This window comes from Chiloscyllium punctatum, chromosome 12 (genome assembly GCF_047496795.1).
Source record: "Chiloscyllium punctatum isolate Juve2018m chromosome 12, sChiPun1.3, whole genome shotgun sequence".
In the NCBI taxonomy this organism is placed as follows: domain Eukaryota; kingdom Metazoa; phylum Chordata; class Chondrichthyes; order Orectolobiformes; family Hemiscylliidae; genus Chiloscyllium; species Chiloscyllium punctatum.
Window position 1 is genome coordinate 75,123,722 of NC_092750.1, and position 16,189 is coordinate 75,139,910.

General features: G+C 45.2%; 1 protein-coding gene across 5 annotated transcripts in view; it reads left to right on the plus strand.

Annotated features, from left to right (window-relative positions):
- The window catches only part of nckipsd (NCK interacting protein with SH3 domain), a 370,618-nt gene that overhangs the window by 305,392 nt on the left and 49,037 nt on the right, over window positions 1-16,189 (plus strand). For all 5 annotated transcript variants that reach the window (XR_011962070.1, XM_072582807.1, XM_072582808.1 and 2 more), the window contains 2 exons: window positions 7,652-7,790; window positions 8,125-8,205. Coding sequence is in view for 4 of the 5 variants with exons in the window: in XM_072582807.1 (XP_072438908.1) it covers window positions 7,652-7,790; window positions 8,125-8,205 (220 nt within the window). In the remaining variant the exon portion in view is untranslated. The remainder of the gene's footprint in view (window positions 1-7,651; window positions 7,791-8,124; window positions 8,206-16,189) is intronic.

The window sequence follows — 16,189 nt, forward strand, 5'->3', positions numbered from 1 at the left end:
ATATGCAGACTCCACACAGACAGTGGCCTAAAGATAGAATCAAACCCGGATCCCTGTCACTGTGAGGCAGCAGTGCTAACCACTGAGCCACTGTGTCACTGATTATAATGATCCTAGTTGCAGCCCACCTTCCTTTGCCACCAACCAATTGGCAATCCTCATCAAGACTCTGTGTGGCAGGTTGGGAAAGTAAGGATTTTTTAAAAATCTCTTTTGGCAATCTAGAGCAGAGAGGATGGAAGCTAGGGAAGTTGTGTACTCCTGTTGTGGGATGTGGGAGGTAAGGGTCACCACTAGTATCCCCACTGACTTCACCGACAAGAAGTGCACCCAACTCCAGCTCCTCATAGACCGCATTACGGAATTGGAGCTGGATGAACATTGGATCATTCGGGAGGCTGAGTGGGTGATAGAGAGGGGTTATAGGGAGGCGGTCACACCAAAGTTACTGGATAAAGAGAGCTGGGTGACCGTCGGGAGAGGGAAAGGGGATAGGCAGATGGTGTACAGGGAATCCCTGTGACCATTCCCCTCAATAATAAGTATACTGTTTGCAGGGGGAGGGGGAAAGCCACAGTGACCAGGTCTCTAGCACTGAGCCTGACTCTGTGGCCCAGTTGGGAAGGGTAGAGAATAGGAGAGCGATAGTGATAGGAGATTCAATGGTTAGAGGAACAGACAGGAAATTCTGTGGTTGCAAACGAGACTCTCAGATGTTATGTTGCCTCCTGGGTTCCAGAGTCCGGGATGTTTCGGATCGAGTCTATACGATTCTTAACGGGGAGAGTGAGCAGCCAGAAGTCGTGGTACACCTCGGTACCAATGACCGAGCTAGGAAAAGGGATGAGGACCTGAAAAGAGAATTTAGGAAGTTAGGATGGAAGCTAAAAGACAGGACGAGCAGAGTAGTAATCTCACGATACCTACCAGTGCCACATGCTAGTGTTGCTAGGAATAGAAAGCGAGTGCAGCTGAATAATGGCTACAGGGCTAGTGTAGGAGGGAGGGCTTCAGATATGTGGATCATTGGGATACCTCCTGGGGAAGGTGGGACCTATTCAAGAAGGATGGGTTGAACCTGAACTGGAAGGACACACCAATATCCTGGGCAGGAGCTTTGCTAGAGCTATTCAGGAGGGTTTAAACTAGTTTGGCAGGAGATAGGAACAGGAGTCACGGATCAGAGGATGGGGTAGCTGGTGAACAGGCAGATACAGCGTGCACAGAGTCTGTGAGCAAGGATAGACAGTTGATAGGGCAAAGTTGCAGTCAGTGTTATGGGTTGGTGTGTGTCTATTTTACTGCAAGAAGTGTCAGGAGTAAGGGTGATGAAACTTAGATCAGCATTTGGAGCTACGATGTTGTTGCCATTATGGAGATTTGGATATCACAGGGCAGCAATGGTTGTTGGACATTCGGGGTTTGGATGTTTCAAGAGGAATCAGGAGGGAGGTTAAAAAAAAAGGTGGGGGAGGTGCTAATCAGGGATATAATCTCAACTGCAGAAAGGGAGGTCATTGAGGAGGGTGTGTCTACAGAGTCAGTATGGGTGGAAGTCAGAAACAGGAAAGTATTGGAAGTTTTCTACAGACTGCCCCAATAGCAGATTGGGAGGCAGATTTTGGAAAGGTGCAGGAGTAACTGGGTTGTTGTCACGGGTGACTTCAACTTCCCTAATACTGATTGGAACCTCCTTAGTGCAAGTAGTTTGGATGGAGCAAATTTTGTCAGGTGTCTCCAGGAAGAATTCCTGACTCAATATGTAGGTAGGCTGACTAGAAGGGAAGCCATATTGGATTTGGTGCTTGACAACGAACGAGGTCAGGTGTCAGGTGGGAGAGCATTTCAGTGATAGTAATCATAACTCCCTGATTCTTTACTATAGTCATGGAGAGGGTAGGAGCAGATGATATGGGAAAGTATTTAATTGAGGGGAGAAGGGGGAATTACAATGCTATTAGGCAAGAACTGTGAAACATAAATTGGGAACAGATATTCCTAAGGAAATGCATGACAAAAATGTGGAGTTTGTTTAGAGAGCACTTGCTGCATGTGCTAGATAGGTCTGCCCCACTGAGTCAAGGAAGGCATAGTCGGGTGAAGGTACCTTGGAAAACAAGGGATATGGAACAGAAAGTCAAGAGGAAGAAGGAAGCTTACTTAAGGTTGAGGAGGCAAGGATCAGACAGGGCTCCAGAGGGTTACAAGGTAGCCAGGAAGGAACTGAAGAATGGACTTAGGAGAGCTAGAAGGGGGCACGAAAAACCCTTGGTGGGTAGGATTAAGGAAAATCCCAAGGTATTCTGCACTTATGTGAGGAACGAGGGGATGGCCAGAGTGAGGGTAGGGCCGATCAGGGATTGTGGAGGGAACTTGTGCCTGAGGTTGGAGGAGGCAGTGAAGTTCCTTAATGAATACTTTGCTTCAGTATTCACTAGTGAGAGAGACCTTGTTGTCTGTGAGGGCAGCATGAAGCAGGCTGATATGTCAAACAGATTGATGTTTAGAAGGCAGATGTGCTGGAGACTTTGAAAAACTTGAGTATAGATAAGTCCCCTGGTCCAGACAGGATATACCCAAGGTTACCACGGAGAGTGAGGGAAGAGATTGCACCACATTGATCTTTGCGTCCTCACTGTCCATGGGAGTAGTGCCAGATAATTGGAGGGTGGCAACTGTTATTCCTTTGTTCAAGAAAGGTAATAGGGATAACTCTGGGAATTACAATGTTATGAAGGTGTAAGAGAGTTAAAAGCTATCAGAACTACCTGACACAGCACCAAGTGTTCTGAACAAGGTAACATTTGGTCGAACAGCCAGAGTAGCTGGGTTGCCTGGACACAAAAGAAAACGAGTTCAGATTCAGCCAATCAGTTTAAATTATGCCCCAAAATACCAAACTCCAAATCAAGTTTGAATTTAGTATTTTGACAATATTGACACCAATGAAACAATCTGATGCTTTGGGATATAAAACTGGATCAAAATTGAACAGTTGGAGGAGAACTGCGAAAAGACCAATAAATGTCGGCTGCTAGTGAGAACTCTGAGAGGTACCTGTCCAGAGAAGGCATTTTCCCAGAGAAAATACCATCAACACTGACCTGGAGAGCAAATCTCCAGAGGAAGCTATAAAGAGAAGATTCAACAGGTTTTGAAATTTGAATTTTTCGGTAAATCTTAATCGAGGGGGTTTTTTGGACCAGAATCGGGAAAGTAAAAAAAGATAGGTTAGCGAAAGGAATTGTAAATAGTTGTTAGTTAACATTCTATGTTAGACTTTAAAGAATAAAGTTCTTATTTTATTTTACTTTAAATAGTGACTTTTGGGATAGTTTTTGTATAAATATTATGGAATCCGTACAATGTGGAAACAAGCTGTTTGGCCTAACAAGTCCACACCGACCCATTCCCCGACACCTACCACTCTACATGACCCCTGACTGATGCACCAAGCCCACACATCCCTGAACACTATGGGCAATACCCCTAACCTGCACATCTTTGGACTGTGGGAGGAAACCCACGCAGACACGGGGAGAATGTGCAAACTCCACACAGAGTCGCCCCAGGCTGTGAGGCAGCAGTTCTTGACCTCTTGAATTTTAACAGATTACAGCATGGGTTAAATCATTTCTGTATTACCCGGTTTAAATTAGTGGGGTGGTGGGGGGGTTAGTCTACTCCATGTCAAAACAACAGACCAGTTAGTCTTACGTTAATGGTGGACAAATTATTGGAGAGAATTCTGAGATACAGGATTTATGATTATTTGGAAAAGCATAGTTTGATTAGAGATAGTCAGCATGGCTTTGTAAAGGACAAGTCATGCCTCACAAGGCTTATTGAATTCTTTGAGGATATGACAAAACACATTAATGAAGTTAGAGCAATGGATGTGATGTATATGATTTTAGCAAGGTGTTTGATAAAGTTCCCCATGGTAGGTTCATACAAACAGCGAGGAGGCATGGGATACAGGGAAGTTTGACTGTCTGGATACAGAATTGACTGGTCCGTAGAAGACAGTGTGTCTGGATGTAGGTTTGCTCGCTGAGCTGAAAGGTTCATTTCCAGACATTTCGTCACCATACTCGGTAAGATCTTCAGTGGGCCTCAGGCAAAGCACTGTACATGATTCCTGCTTTCTATTTATATGTTTGGATTTTCTTGGGTTGGTGATATTAGTTCCTGTGGTAATGTAATTTCCTGTTCTTTTTCTCAGGGGATGGTAAATGGGGTCTAATCCGATGTGTTTGTTGATAGAGTTCCGGTTGGAATGCCATGCTTCTAGGAATTCTCGTGCGTGTCTCTTTTGGCTTGCCCTAAGATGGATGTGTTGTCCCAGTTGAAGTGGTGTCCTTCCTTATCTGTATGTAAGGATACTAGTGAGAGAGGGTCATGTCGTTTTGTGGCTAGTTGGTGTTCATGTATCCTGGTGGCTAGTTTTCTGCCTGTTTGTCCAATGTACCTGCCCTGAGATGTTAAAGGATCAGTGCACACAAGGCCTCTCTGATCCATGCTGTTTCCCAGGGTGCTACAGTTCATTTTGCATTCCCTTGCCTTGTTTGTCTTGCCTAAGTACATCACCTCACACTTACCCAGATTGACTTCCACTTGCCACTGATCAACCCATCTATATCCTCTTATAGCCTAAGGTTAACCTCCTCACTGATTGCCATCCACCAATTTTTGCATTATCTGCAAGCTTCCTGACCAGTCCTCCTACATTCAAGTCTCAATCTGGTAGAGAAACGACAAACAGCAAGGACCCCAACACTGAGCCCTGTGGAATCTTGAAGCTTTGACATACTAAGAGTTTCAGTTCATTTTGTTTGTTATTATAATTTCTGTCGCTTTTCTTTTAATGGAGATTTGAGGAGCTGATCCAAATCGTCCCTCCAGCGTAGTGCAGTAGTTTGCATTGCCTTGCCTTACTCTGGAATAATGAAACTGGAGTGATTATTCTGGTGTGTCATCAACATTTTTCCTGATGGGTATCTCAGTTGCCTTTTTGCAGGAACTGAACTCTTGCCTCAGCTCACGAATTCCTCATTCAGCTTTTCCTTTATCTTCCTGGCTTCTCATTTTTCTCCTCTGATTACTCCAAACTTTCAGTCTCTTGTGTCAAAGCAACTTTTACACATCTGATTCGTGAGTAAAATCCTTTTGAAGAACAGCCAAGCTCTTGTTCAAATTTCTGTTCAGTCAGAGTAACTCTTCTGATCAGTGGTTCCCTTTTCTGTGCTGATGATGTCAGTCCGACCCAAGAGTGCTCATACTGAATCACTGTTAAATGCTGAGAGTGCATTAACACTGATCTGTCAGCTGTAACTGTCCTTAAAGGAGGTAACGCGAGGTGTCCCGTAAATATCTGCAATGTGCCTCAACTATTTACCATGTGTTGAAGAATGCAATAGAGAGCTGTACGTTTAAGTTTGCTGATGTTACAAAGGTTCAGTGGACAGTACTGAATGTGGACAGCAGCATTAATCAAAAGATGTTATTAAATTTTCAAAAAGAATAAATTTCACAGTTTTCTTTTGTAAACAAAGGGTGGTGTGAGGAAGAAGCTTCCCACACAGCGATTAGTTAGGGTCTGGAATGCACTGCCTGGCAACGTAGTGGAGGCAGGTTCAGCCAAGGCATTGAATGGTTTTCAGATTGAAATAGTGTGCTAGATATGTGGAGAAAGCAGGAGGTTTGTGTTCGGTGGTAGAACTAGTGCAGGCATGATGTACTGATGCTCGGTAACAAGTCTGAGAGCAAATGGATTTCATACAAGGTCATTTGTTTCGCTTGATTGCTCTCGAAAAGTTAAGAAGACTGAAGTTCCAAAGCTAATTAGATGTCCATGTCTGCAGATTGCTATCACTGTGGTGGTCAGGCATAAGAATTAGTGAAAGCTTAGCTTTATGTCGAGAGGTTTTAGAATACAGAAGGAACAAAGTTTTGCTGCAGTTCACAGGGTGGCTCAGTGGTTAGCACTGTTGCCTCACAGCACCAGGGTCCCAGGTTCAATTCCAGCTTTGGGGGTGACTGACTGTGTGGAGTTTGCACATTCTCCCCGTGTCTGCGTGGGTTTCCTCCGGGTGCTCCGGTTTCCTCCCATAGTCCAAAGATGTGCAGGTCAGGTGAATTGGCTGTACTAAATTGCCTGTAGTGTTAGGTGCATTAGTCAGAGGGAAGTGGGTCCGAGTGGGTTGCTTTTCGGAGGGGCGGTGTGGACTTGTTGGGCTGAAGGGCCTGTTTCCACACTGTAGGGAATCTAATCTAATCTAATCTGTCCAAAGCACTTGTTGAACCATATTGGATGTACGAGTACAGAATAGGCTATATTGGCCTTGGAGGGAGTGCAGTGTGGGTTCACCAGAATAGCTCCAGGGCTCAAGGCTTAGGTTGTGAGGAGAGATTAGATAAACCAACCTGTATCACCTTGGATATGGAAAAGGTTGAAGTGGTTGGTGGTTTTTTTTGGACTTGAAAGGAGGCTGACAGAGGATAGGGGTGGGGGTTGGATTATAGGTAAGGGACCATAACATTGACTATAGAGCTAGAATGATCAGAGATGTTCGGGAATATTTCTTTGCACAAAGGCTGACATAAATGTGTGACCTGTCTCCCACAGAAAGAAACAGACACTAGTTTAATTAAATCTAAGATCCAATTAGGTGGTGAGGAGCCTCTGTGTGGGAGGAATGAGTCATTGGAGGAACAATGAAACCGGTTTGGGGGTCTGAATCACTCTTCAGTACTCCTGATTTCATCATATCAAGGCAGAGATGACAGCTCGGGAAGAGAGCTATTCAGCTGATCAATCTCCAAAGAGCAATGCCTACCTGCTGTCTTCCCCATGCATCCTTTGTGACCAAGTAAGAGGTCTGTAGTTCAGGTTCCTCTGTCTGAGAACCACTGAACCAGTCCTTTGGAGAGTGCTGTTTTATTTATATTAACCCGTTCTTCCTTTCAACTGTGCAGCTGCATCACATTTCCATGACATTTTGGGATTTTACCCTCAGGTGGCACATTGTCTCGTTTCCTAGCTTCCACTATTCCCAGGCTTTGTTCCTGAATTTTGAAGCCCTGCTCCAGTGTTGTTACAAACCTTTTACCTTGACACCTCCAGTCTGCCTGACATGATGCAACTCAGTGTGTGGGACAGGAGACCAGACGACAAGTCCTGGTTGGTGGGAGGTGAGGAGTGGGTTAAGGATTGAAAGTTCAGGGTCAGCACTGCTGCTACTGACTCCAAACAGAGTGTTGAGATTTGTGCTAGTCCTTGTGCACATCTGTGATTGTGACATCTATCTCCAGGGACTGAAAGCTTTGAAATATTTCAAAAGATAAAGATACTGAAGTTCCATTCGTATTGTTGTTCTGAAGTGTGTACTGGGATTGGGTGGTGGGGGGCATGGAGGGGGGGGTGGGTGGGTGGCTTTAGTTCATGCCTTGGTACACTGACAGTATTGAGAGCTTGGTGAGGTTATGTACTATGACTGAACAGTGGCTTAGTGGGGCTGGAAGAGCACAGCAGTTCAGGCAGCATCCAAGGAGCTTCGAAATCGACGTTTCGGGCAAATGCCCATCATCAGGAATGCACGGCTGGTGTAAGGCGTGTGCTGTGTCTAACCATTGTCCTATTCTGTGCCAGGAACATCGTGTCACATTGCGCCTGTTCTTACTGAAATGTTTTGGAGCCATGTGTAACCTGGACGCATCAATCATCTCCACCCTGGCAAACTCTGTGCTGCCAATGGAACTGGCACGGGACATGCAAGCTGACACCAAAGGTAGGCAGGAAACAGTATCCCATCGACCTATAATGACAAAGAACTGAAACACAACACATGGTTTTCTGCAGATTTAATAAGTTTGAGGATTTGAGACTGATGGTGGTACTGTGTATGAAGAGCAGTATGCATTATACAGGCAGATAAGTGCAGTCCATATTGTACAGTGCCACCCCCATTGTACTGTCTGCTCAGATTAATGGATATGATTAGATTCACTATTCAGTCGACAAAGGCTATGTTTGGTTTAATCCTCTTACAGTCAGTAATACCAGATTTAAAATTTAATGATTGGAGTTGACCAGCACTAATGATGGTTTCTTTTCTCCCACAGAACACCAAAAGTTGTGTTACTCTGCACTGCTGCTCACCATGATCTTTTCGATGGGTGAACCACTGCCCTATCATCACTATGGTATGTACAAACCGATAGAACATGCCTGGATTTCTCTGTCTTGCCCATGCTGCTCCTTCAATCACAGGCTTCCTCGCTCCCACCCTTTCTCATTCTCCAATTACAGGCCGAAGCAGACACCCTCATAACATTTAAGAAGCATTTTCAATGCCAAAGCATACGAGGCCAAGTTCTGGAAGATAGGGTTAGAACAGTTAGGAGCTTGTTTTTGACTGTTGCAGATATGATGGGCAAAAGTGCCTTTTTCTGTGCTGTAGACCTCTTTGACTCTATGATCTGAAGCAAGATTAGAGTTGAGAGGAAAAGAACAAAGGTCCAGTAAAGAATGTTTTGAAGAAAGCAAATAGTCCATCCTCCCTTCGGGAGTGTGTTACTGGCTGGAATAGGATTTCTTCAGGTTATGTTTGGGTTTTGAGTGTTAGGTTAGTCAGCCTGTTGGTTGCTATGGCAGTTCCAGGCCTCGCAGAAAGCCTCCTCAACTCCTCTCTCACCCATTCCACTATCACCACCCAGCACTGTCCCTATCCCCCAATGACACAGAGGGAATGAGTGACCCCTAGCCTTGTGCCTTCCTGGTCACTCCTCGGTCATGGCTACTTCTTTGGGAACCCCATGATTCCGCTACCAAGACCATTGTGGCTGCACTAAAGGAGGCCTCAAGGCTAAGGTAAAGGACTGGAGTTCTGGGGACTATTCCTCATATCTATGTGCTCTTCAATATAGCATCCTCTTTTTGAATGATGCAATCCATGCACTGTGAATCTTTAACGTTGCTAGGTTCTGCCCCTGGGCCTGACTTTCAGTCTTAAGGTGGGTCATGGAAATAAGGACATTTCATGTGTTTGTGGGTTTAGGGTGTAGGTTTGCTCACTGTGCTGTAGGTTTGATATCCAGACGTTTCATTACCTGGCTAGGTAACATCATCAGTGGCGACCTCCAAGTGAAGCGAAGCTGTTGTCTCCTGCTTTCTATTTATATCTTTCTCCTGGATGGGGTTCCTGGGGTTTGTGGTGATGTCATTTCCTGTTCGTTTTCTGAGGGGTTGATAGATGGTATCTAGATCTATGTGTTTGATTATGGCGTTGTGGTTGGAGTGTCAGGCCTCCAGGAATCCTCTGGCATGTCTTTGCTTAGCCTGTCCCAGGATAGATGTGTTGTCCCAGTCAAAATGGTTTTTTTCATCCATGTGTAGGGCTACAAGGGAGAGAGGGTCATGTCTTTTTGTGGCTGGCTGGTGTTCGTGTATCCTGGTGGCTAACTTTCTTCCTGTTTGTCCTACGTAGTGTTTGTGGCAGTCACTGCATGGAATTTTGTAGATGACGTTGGTTTTGTCCATGAGTTGTACTGGGTCTTTTAAGTTTGTTAGTTTTTGTTTGAGAGTGTTGGTGGGTTTGTGCGCTACTAGGATTCCGAGGGGTCTTAGTAGTCTGGCTGTCATTTCTGAAACTTCTTTGATGTATGATAAGGTGGTTAGGGTTTCTGGCTGTGTCTGGTCTGCTTGTCGTGGTTTGTTCTTGAGGAATCTGCGCACTATTATTTGAATATCAAACAAAAACTAACAAACTTAAAAGACCCAGTACAACCTATGGACAAAAACACAGCCAGAAACCTTAACCACCTTACCATACATCAAAGAAGTTTCAGAAATGACAGCCAGACTACTAAGACCCCTCGGAATCCTAGTAGCGCACAAACCCACCAACACTCTCAAACAAAAACTAACAAACCTTTCAGACCCAGTACAACCCATGGACAAAACCAACGTCATCTACAAAATTCCATGTAAGGACTGCCACAAACACTACGTAGGACAAACAGGAAGAAAGTTAACCACCAGGATACACGAACACCAGCCAGCCACAAAAAGACACGACCCTCTCTCCCTCATAGGTGGGAGAATGAACACACGAATGAAAAAAACCACCATTTTGACTGGGACAACACATCTATCCTGGGACAGGCTAAGCAAAGACATGCCGGAGAATTCCTAGAGGCCTGGCACTCCAACCACAACGCCATAAACAAACACATAGATCGAGATGCCATCTATCAACCCCTCAGAAAACGAACAGGAAATGACATCACCACAAACCCCAGGAACCCCATCCAGGAGAAAGATATAAATAGAAAGCAGGAGACAACAGCTTCGCTTCACTTGGAGGTCGCCACTGATGATGTTACCTAGCCAGGTAATGAAACATCTGGATGTCAAACCTACAGCTCAGCGAGCAAACCTACACTCTAAATCTCAACCTGAGCTACAAACCTTCACAAACCTTGCAAAAACCTATGGGCGCAACACCCTACAACTTGCCCGAAGGTGGGAAAGGAGTGCCATCCGAGAGAGTTCCACCCGCGAACAACTGTACTTCCTGCATGAATATTTGAAAAAACAGGTACTACCAAAATGTCTCCAATATAAACCACCGATTAAAAACACCTCAAGCCAGAAGTTTACCAGAACAAAACGGCCGCAGAATGCTCCGAGAACTAATCAATGACGCCCACCACAGACTCCGAAAATACAACGGGGAAATTGCGAACCAAAACCGTTATTCAAACAAGCAACAAATCATGAATGGACAGACTCAGTAGAACGAGCCATAAACAGCAAACAACGACAAACAGATAAAGAAAAATCGGGACCTGAAGAAAAAACTGGACAAACTCACATAAAAAGACAAACCCGATAACACAGGGGCATGGATAAAGAACTTATCAGACCGGACCCTATCAGACACAGAAAAAGCGGTGCGAGTCAAAGGATTAAATTTCAATTACCGAGACGCTGACAAGAAGGATTTGCTAGTGACATTAGAAACCACATTGAAGGACAACAATCTCATGGAAAAAACACAACAAACGATCAGACAGACAGTTGCACCTACTCTGAGCTGAAAGAGGGAAGGAAACAAACTGAACACACAAGAAAAGAAAGCCCTAGAAAACCTCAAAAAAGACAAAAACATCGTTATATTACCTGCAGACAAAGGTCGGCTCACAGTCATCCTGAACAGAAGAGACAACATAGAGCCAATGCACTACTCGCAGACACCAACACCTACCAACATGTGGCGCTAGACCCGACCCCATAACTAGGAAACAAAATTATATATCTCCTAAGAAAATTACACAATTCCAGACAATTAAACAAGACGGAATTCCAGAAAATGAAACCCGATGGGACCAATACCCCACGATTCTATGGACTACCAAAAATCCATAAACCAGGAGCCCCCCTCAGACCTATAGTCGCACTACCCGGAACACCAACTTACAGAATGGCCAAAGAACTACACACAAGACTGAAATACCGAGAAGACTCCCAGCACTCCATCCACTCTACCCAGGAATTCCTAAAAATCATCAAAAACACCACGGTAGAGGAAGACAAAGCAATGATCTCATTCGACGTAACAGCACTGTTTACCTCCATCAACATCGACCTGGTAAAGGAAACACTTATCACACTTTTAGAAGAGACCATCACACACCCCCCCAACCATCATCGATCACATTACCAACGAAAACATCATGAAGCTAGTGGACCTGTGCCTCACCACCCACTTCACCTTCAACAACATAGTCTGCAAACAAACCAACAGCACACCCATGGGATCTCCGCTATCAGGATTCATAGCAGAAGCGGTAATGCAAAGGCTAGAACAAACAGCCCTACCAACCATCTCACCAAAAATCTGGGTCTGCTACGTAGATGACACCTTTGTCATCACAAAAACGAAACAAGATAGAAGAGACATTTAACATCATCAACAACACCCTCACAAGCATAAAGTTCACCAAGGAGGAAGAAACCGACAACAAACTCACATTCCTGGACGTCACAGTCGAAAGAAAGGACAATGGAGAACTACAAACCTGCGTATACAGAAAACCGACAAACACTGACCAAATACTTAACTACACCAGCAACCATCCCAACACACACAAACAAAGCTGTATCAGAACACTATTCCAACGAGCCACCACACACTGCAGCACAAACGAACTTCGGAAAACAGAGGAGAACCACCTATACAACGTATTCAAGAAGAACGGATACTCAAAAAATACAGTCCGCAGATTCCTCAAGAACAAACCACGACAAGCAGACCAGACACAGCCAGAAACCCTAACCACCTTACCATACATCAAAGAAGTTTCAGAAATGACAGCCAGACTACTAAGACCCCTCGGAATCCTAGTAGCGCACAAACCCACCAACACTCTCAAACAAAAACTAACAAACTTAAAAGACCCAGTACAACCCATGGACAAAACCAACGTCATCTACAAAATTCCATGTAAGGACTGCCACAAACACTACGTAGGACAAACAGGAAGAAAGTTAGCCACCAGGATACACGAACACCAGCCAGCCACAAAAAGACACGACCCTCTCTCCCTCGTAGCCCTACACACAGATGAAAAAACCACCATTTCAACTGGGACAACACATCTATCCTGGGACAGGCTAAGCAAAGACATGCCAGAGAATTCCTGGAGGCCTGACACTCCAACCACAACGCCATAAACAAACACATAGATCTAGATACCATCTATCAACCCCTCAGAAAACAAACAGGAAATGACATCACCACAAGCCCCAGGAACCCCATCCAGGAGAAAGATATAAATAGAAAGCAGGAGACAACAGCTTCGCTTCACTTGGAGGTCGCCACTGATGATGTTACCTAGCCAGGTAATGAAACGTCTGGATATCAAACCTACAGCTCAGCGAGCAAACCTACACTCTAAATCTCAATCTGAGCTACAAACCTTCATAAATCATGGGTTTGTACCTGCCTTGGGAATGCTAGCTCCAGCAAGTGCAGCTTCCAGTGCTGAGAGGTGGGTGTCTACTGGTCTGAGAAAGAGTTCACAGCCAGATGCAGCATGTTTTTAAAATCTCGCTTATTGCAAAGGAACTGCACCCACCTCTCTTTATCCTCCATGTCTCTTCCCCCTATCTTTCTTGAGCACTTTGGGACCAGTGACCATAGTTGTATTAATTTTAAAATAGTCGTAGAGAGGGACAAAACTGGTCCACAGGTTCAAGTTCTAAATTGGGGCAGGGCGAATTTTGATGGAATTAGACAGGAGCTTGGCAGGGTTTGATTGGAGTAGATCCTTTGCAAGGGGGCTAGCAAAGTGGGAGGCCTTCACAAGTGAGATAGCCAGAGTACAAGGTTTATATTGGTAGGAATAGAGAATCCTGGATGACGTGATATTGAGGCCTTTGACCAGAACGAAGGAGGAGGTGTAGCTCAGGTACAGGCAGCTGGGATCAAAGGAATCCCTGGAGATATAGAGGGAATTACAGGAGTTTGTTGAAGAAGGAAATCAGGGGGGCGAAAAGGGGGCATGAGGTAGCCTTGGCTGAGACAATTCGGGGGATTCCAAAGAGGTACTTTAAGTATGTTAAAGGAAAAAGAATAACTCGAGAGAGAAGGGCCTGTACTGCGCTGTATTCTTCTATGTTCTAGAATGGGACCTCTCAAGGACTAAAGTAGACATGTATGTTTAGAACCACAGGAGCAGCACGGTGGCTCAGTGGCTAGCACTATTGCCTCACAGTGCCGGAGACTATCCGCATGGAGCTTGTACGTTCTCCCCGTGTCTGCGTGGGTTTCCTCCCACAATCCAAGGATGTGCCGATTAGGTGAATTGGCCACACTAAATTGCCCATACTGTTCAGGGATATGTAGGTTAGGTGCCTTAGTCAGGGGCAAATGTGGAGTAACAGGGTAGGGGAATGGGTCTGGGAGGGTTACTCGTCAGAGGGTCGGTGTGGACTTTTTGGGCCAAATGGCCTGTTTCCACACTGTAGGGATTCTATGAGATGAGCGAAGATCTCAATGAATATTTCTCCTCTGTGTTTACCGTGGAGAAAGACATGAAGACTTGGGAACTTGAGGAAGTTAGTGATGATATGTTGGGGACAGTCCATGTCACAGTAGAGGAGGTATTGGATGTATTACAATGAATGAAGGTGGATAAATGTCCTGGTCTTGACCAGATATACCCAGGAATCCTGAGAGAGGCTAGAGAAGAAATTGCAGGGGCTCTGGCTGATACATTTGCATCACCATAACACACTGGTGAGGTCCCAGAAGACTGGAGGGTAGCAAACGTTGTGCATTTATTCAAGAAGGGCTGCAAAGAAAAGCCTAGGAATTATAGGGCAATAATCTTACCATTTGTGGTGGGTAAGTTATTTGAGGAGATTCTGAGAGCTCAGATAAACATGCGTTTAGAAAGTCAGGATTTGATTAGTAGTCAGTATGGCTTTGTGAGTGGGATATCATGCCTCACAAATTTGTTAGAGTTCATTGATGAAGTGACCAGAAAGGTTGACGAGGGCAGGGTGGTAGGTATAGTCTATAGGGACTTCAGTAAGGCCTTTGATAAGGTTCCACATGGTAGACCACTCTGGAAGGTTGGATTGCATGGAATCCAGGGGGAGCTGGCAAATTGGATACAAAATTGGCTTGATGTTAGGGAGCAGAGGGTAATAGTGGAAGGATTCTTGTCAGACTGGGGGGGGCCTGTGACTAGTGGAGTGCCTCAGGGGGCAGTGCTGGGCCCATTGATATGGACAACAAATAGCAACGTTTTGGATGAGAATGTACAAGGCATGATTAGTACGTTTGCTGATGACATTAAAATAGGTGATATCGTGGACAGTGAGAAAGATTATCAGAAATTGCAGCAGGATAAGAAAGGATTAGAAGGAGATGGGCCAAGTGCAGAGAAATAGGGTTAGGGTGGATGGACATTTTGGTCGGCATGGACCAGTATGGGCAAAGGGTGCTGTAGGACTCTGCTTCCCATTAACCACCCCTCCCCGCCCCCACCCCCGTCCCGTTGCCTGTTCTGCTCCCTGCTTTTTTCTCCTCTCTCATTCACTGCCCCACATCTCTCATCACCCTACCCCACCCCAACCTCAGTACCACTATGACTTTTGTAAATTTTGCATTGTGCTCTTTTACAATGAGGAGCTGGGAGCTTAACATCCCAACCAGCTCAGATTCAATAAGGTTACGGTTGGCTTGTTTGATTCCTTGTCTAGAAACCAGCTTTACCCTGTCTATCTTTCAGCACCTTCATCATTCCACTCATTTGAAGTGGCCTAGAATTGTTGGCATGTTGCCGCAGATCTAGGAGTGCTAATTAGCTCAGTTGGCAGAATCTGTCTGACTGTGACACATTCGCAAGTTAGCTGCTTCCTGAACTGTCATCAGCTCAGTTTGAGTGATCGTGAGAAGTGTTTATGATCTCTGTGCTAGTCTAAAGAAAGCTGGCCAGGATCCGCACAGCGCAATGGCCAGGGGGTTCACCTCACCCAGTGCTGAACCTCAGCCAGAATTCTCACAGTGCAGTGAGAGTCTGTGTAGCCTCAGTGTTCTGAAGCATCCTGTTTGGTATGTAATTGCTTTGTGAATCTTCTGAATGGTGAAACATTCCTCCCAAATTCATTTCCTATTCTTTCTCATCATGTCTTTGTGTGGATTATACTGAGGTTGTTAGTGGGATTCGTTCCAGCCCATCGCCACCTTGGTGGAAATAGAGATGAGCAATGATTGCAAGCTTTGCTAGTCAGGCCCACAGTTTGTGATCAAAACTAAACTTCCGTCACAACGGTAAGATAACGTGGAGTATAACCAGGGGGTGTCAGTGAATCCCTTGTTCCGAGAGGAAAGGGGAATTGTGCCACCTGCTGTCCATTTGAAGGAACCATCAGTTGGAATCACATGGGCAATGCTGGATCCTAACTTGTAGCTCACGTCCATGAATGTCTTGCAGGAAAACTCAACTGCTCCCCCACCCCGCCACCGCCCCATTCATTGTCTCCAGCACAAAGGCTGGATGGACAGGAGTGCAAAGCTGGCCCACAGGGTTACTTCTTGTAAAGAGTCAAGATTAGAGTGGTGCTGGAAAAGCACTGCAGGTCAGGCTGCATCCGAGGTTGCCTTTTGCCAGA